Below are 4,327 nucleotides of genomic sequence, written 5' to 3'. Positions count from 1 at the left end.
TGTCCTCATGTCTTTCTGTGTTGCTCCAGCTTACGTGTTGCACCATGAGAGCAGTTGGGGCAGGGGTGGCCTTGGCCACCGGCTCCCACAAGTATTCCAGTGTAGGCATCATTGGGAAAGGGTGACTGCCAATGCCCCCCTCCCTCTGTGTTTCTGGGTCTCCCCATGTGCAACAGTGAACACACTGCTTTCCCAAGCATCTGCCAATGCAGACGCAGGGACCCCAGGGTCTAGCCCGGGGAGGGGGCTGCCTGCCGTGCTGGAGGCTCTTCAGCTCCTGGAAGGGTGGGCTGGAGAGGGTTTACTTCTGCTGACTGAGGCAGAAGCAGCTCAGGATTCCCTGAAGATTTTGCCTCTGGCTCCAGAAGTAGCTGCAGAGAGGTCAGCAGAACCCTGGCAGGGTCCCCAGGTCCACCTAGGCAGCGCAGCCTCGGTGGCTGAAAACATCACAGCAAGTGCTTTCCATTTCACATTTTTGGGGTTTCATGCTTCACAAGGCCCCCCGGCTGGTGAGAGAGAACAGGAGGAGCAGGTGTGGGAGCCCTCTCACCAGCTGGGGGCAGACGCGGTCAGGCGAGCGATGCTCAGCAGCAGGTCAGACACCACGTATACAGCCCTGTGGCTGCCAACAAGGAAACAGGTGGGCTGGGGCGGGGCTTCTGGGTGCCACCAGCCAATCATGGCTCTGAGGGCGTTTCCTGGGCGGTGACTATCACACAGACCAGTGGGCCTGGAATGACCGCTGTCCACAGGGATCAACGCCAGCCGGGGGGTCACAGTGGACGAGATACGGTCACTGGTGAGCTGGGACCGTGACGAGGGCTTCCTCTGAAGGCCGAGAGATGTCTACATTCTGCACAAAAATAGACACACAAGAGCACTGACCCTGTGCCAAGAAGAGACAGACACTGCTGTCTGCTCTGCTCATCACTGCAGCTGCTGGACTCACATTCTCACCCTGAGGAGCCCCAGCTGCAGGACTTTCAGCCCAGCCGTCCCTAAGAGCTGGGGGTCAAGAGTCACTTGGCACATGGTGGGTAGACAGACACCAGAACAAAGGTGGGAGGGGGAGGACACCTCCAGTTACCGCTCGCTCCTTGCAGACAGGTCAGTGGTTACCCAGAAAGAGGCCATCCCCTCCTCCTGCCTCAGGTCTGGGTCAGGTGGGGAGAAACACCTAGCTGGGGATTATATCCTCATCATGGGGGCAGGAAGGGGACCAGCTCCTGGGGATGCCCTTCTCCTGGCTGTGTCAGTGGGCAGATGTCAGATATGGGCCCAGCAGCCTGTAGGCATCTCTTGGTCTGCAGTTGGTCTGTCCCTTGAGAGCTGGGGCCCCAGGCCCCCTGCATGTCCTGAAACCACCACTGCCCCCGCCGAAACCAACAGAGAACTCAAGCTCACTCAGGAGGCTCACAGCTGGGCCTGGCCGTGGCGCTGGCTGTGTCTGGACCCCCAGGAACATGCCCACCACCCCAGCAGTGACCCCGCTGCTACCTGAGGCCTATCTCGGTGTGTGTTCACGGCTGCCACATTCAGGAATATGGACTCCACTTTACAACCTGCCAAAGGGAAGACACACATCCATTTCCCCTCCTGAAAGGCAGTTAGGCCACAGGTAGAAGTTTCCCCCAGGAGTCAGCTTGGGGTGCTGGGGACCGAACACTGCCTCAGCCTCACCCCAGACTTCCCACCTTAGGCATTTCTGGGGGCCCCCTGGGGAAGGATGAGGCACCTTGTCAGGTCCAAGTCTCCATGCCACTGCCCAGCGCAGGCTCAGCGAGGAGCCCAGGCACCAGGCAGGGCCACGCTGAGGACAAGAAGCCTCCTCTGGGGCTGAGGACAGTCCAAGGAGCAACAAGCCAAGCTCAGTGAGGGGTCATTATGCACAGTCCTCAGGGCCCCCAAACCACCATACCGAGCCCTGTTGCACACACGAGGCCAAATCACCATGGTACCAGGCGCTCAGTGCAGAGGGGAACGAGGGGATTAACACACACATAATGACATCGGCTACCACTGAGCTTCGCAAGTATTGCCCTAAGGACCCAACCGTGTATGGGGGTGCCTCTCCCAGTGCTAAAGGGGAAAAAATCGAGACCGAGAAGGTTAGGAAGCCGCCCGAGGCCTCTGCTGGCAGAGCTCAAGGCACGGGCACATATTCTAAGGTTCAGGTACTGGGTGCCATGGGGCTTTGTCAGGGATTCTAGACAAATCAGTAGAAAAGCCCTTCCTGTGGGTGGGTGATGGTTAAAGAAAAGATCACCAGGGGGCCACAGAAATCAAAACAAAAAAATTAAAACGCAAACTGGGGTGTTATCCTTCAAAGGAAAAAAAAAAGCAAACTGGATCTTGCCTAGGAAATCCCATGGACAGTGGAGCCTGGTGGGCTCCAGTCCATGGGATCACAAGAGTCAGACAGGACTTAGCGACTAAACAAAAACATGGACTTGGCAGTTTCTGTTATATCCGTGCTGTAAGAATCGAAATAATTAAAAGCAGTATTTGTATTGTATAGAAAACAAAAAGCAAATGGGAAAGGTAGTGGGGTGGCGGCAGGAGCAATGAGCTTCTAATAGAATTTTCAAGGGAGGGGTTTGCAGACAGTCAAGGAACCGCGTAGAGAGCCAGGCTGGCCACCAGGTCAGCATGCGGGAAGCTCCCTTACCGTAAGCCACGGGGGTCAGCTTCAGGACCGTGTGCAGCGGACACTTGAGGTAGGGCAGCTGCTCTGTGGACACAGGCAGGGAGGGCTGGCACCGGGGAGGACCAGGTGACAGTCCCCCGAGATCTCTCACACACACCCCACCTCCCCCGGTGGGGGCCGTGTCTGCACCTGCCGCCTTGTCAAGGAAGTAGGCCAGGAGGCAGCGCATCACAGCCTGGTGGCAGATGACCAGCACGTTCTCTTGCCGCTCCAGCTCCATGATGACAGGCTCGAGTCGCTGGACTAGGGCCTCGTAGGACTGTAAGGGCAAGTGGGAGGCGTCCCTCAGCCCAGCTCCGGGCATAGGCATGGACATGACCTGAGGAGGGGGCTACCTTCTCCCGGAACGCCTCGCCCTTTTGGAAGGTTGGGGAGGACTGGCAGTCTGACAAAGGGATCCCCTCCCCAATCCCAGGGCCCGGTCCCAGTAGGATCAAGAGGGCAGGGCTGGGGTTCATGCTGCATCCAAGGGATCATCTCCCTGCCTACTCTGGGCCGTTCGCTGAACCCTTAGCTGCTGGAATTCACATGCTGGCCGCTGACGACTGGTGGAAAAGACTGCTCCCTGGGGACCCACAGCACACGGATATGTGCTGTGAAGTGCAAAGAATGAGCCTTGGGGGAAGGGGAAAGCAAGCCCCTAAACTTCCCACAGTACAACCTGTCAGAACACCTGAGATCCCAGGAAAGACCCTTACAGCCCCGTACACCTCCCAGGCGCCGTGAGGGAGCCCATGGACCAACCTTGGGGCCTGGCAGGTTCAGAGCTTTACACTAGGAGACCCAGCCCTGGGGCTTCACCCCTCTTTGCACAGAGTGAGCAGTCCTTTCTGGGGGAAAAAAAACAAAGGCCTCAAGCTTGGAGCTGTGTTGGGCTCATGTTTTGATTGGGAATAACACTAACCTGATGTGTGTGGGTGCCCCGGGTTTCTGAGGGAAATCCTAGATTGATTCTTTTGGCAACTAACTTCCCTACCAGTTCCTCCCCCTGCCCCACCCTGCCCTATCCTCTGAGCAGGTAGCTACTCTGTTTCACTTATCTGGGGTGCTTCTAAATTTGGGCTCTGCCTCACAGTATGATGTGAGGAAACACTGATGCTACCCAGAGCTGTCCTGTCCCCAAGGATAGCACAGCCTGGCATTTGGACCAGAGGCTCCTGCATGGGTACACAGATGTGTGTACACCAGGGGCTCCTGCACGGGTACACAGATGCGTGTATACACAGAGCTGTGTCTGTGGGAGGTGCTTTTGTTTGGCCACTGCCCCAGGTCACCTCCGAGCAGTGGAAGACACACGAGTCCCAGGGGACGCCGTTTCTACCCAAGACCTGGGCTGAGGCAAGAGCCAGTCTGAGGGGAGGTGACAGGGCAGGTGACTTGTGGTGGCCACGACTCATGTGGGGAAGGGGAATCCCTAGGTCTGGATTCAGGGCTGGGGGTGGTGTCTGGAGCAGCAGGGAGGATGGCGTCAGCCCGTGAAGGGAGAGTAAAGATGGGGGCAGCACTGGCCATCCCCCACCCAAGGAGGGGCCTACAGCCTGGGCCACAGCGGGAAGTGAAGGAGACCACACACACCCAGGTGGCCGACCTCTGAGGCCAGGCCCCTCCTGCTGCCCCCAT

At 57.9% G+C, this 4,327-nt stretch overlaps 1 protein-coding gene across 1 annotated transcript in view; it reads right to left on the bottom strand.

Annotated features, from left to right (window-relative positions):
- Window positions 1-6: 6 nt before the first annotated feature.
- Window positions 7-4,327, bottom strand: part of PFKFB4 (6-phosphofructo-2-kinase/fructose-2,6-biphosphatase 4) — a 36,705-nt gene continuing 32,384 nt past the window's right edge. Inside the window, exons 11-14 of the mRNA XM_010851907.1 lie at window positions 2,837-2,966; window positions 2,669-2,731; window positions 1,498-1,562; window positions 7-853 (exon numbers count right to left, since the gene is read on the bottom strand). Coding sequence (XP_010850209.1) covers window positions 794-853; window positions 1,498-1,562; window positions 2,669-2,731; window positions 2,837-2,966 — 318 coding nt within the window. The 3' untranslated portion in view covers window positions 7-793. The remainder of the gene's footprint in view (window positions 854-1,497; window positions 1,563-2,668; window positions 2,732-2,836; window positions 2,967-4,327) is intronic.

This window comes from Bison bison, unplaced genomic scaffold, assembly GCF_000754665.1.
Source record: "Bison bison bison isolate TAMUID 2011002044 unplaced genomic scaffold, Bison_UMD1.0 scf7180017864304, whole genome shotgun sequence".
In the NCBI taxonomy this organism is placed as follows: domain Eukaryota; kingdom Metazoa; phylum Chordata; class Mammalia; order Artiodactyla; family Bovidae; genus Bison; species Bison bison.
This window is presented reverse-complemented; position numbering and strand designations above follow the sequence as displayed.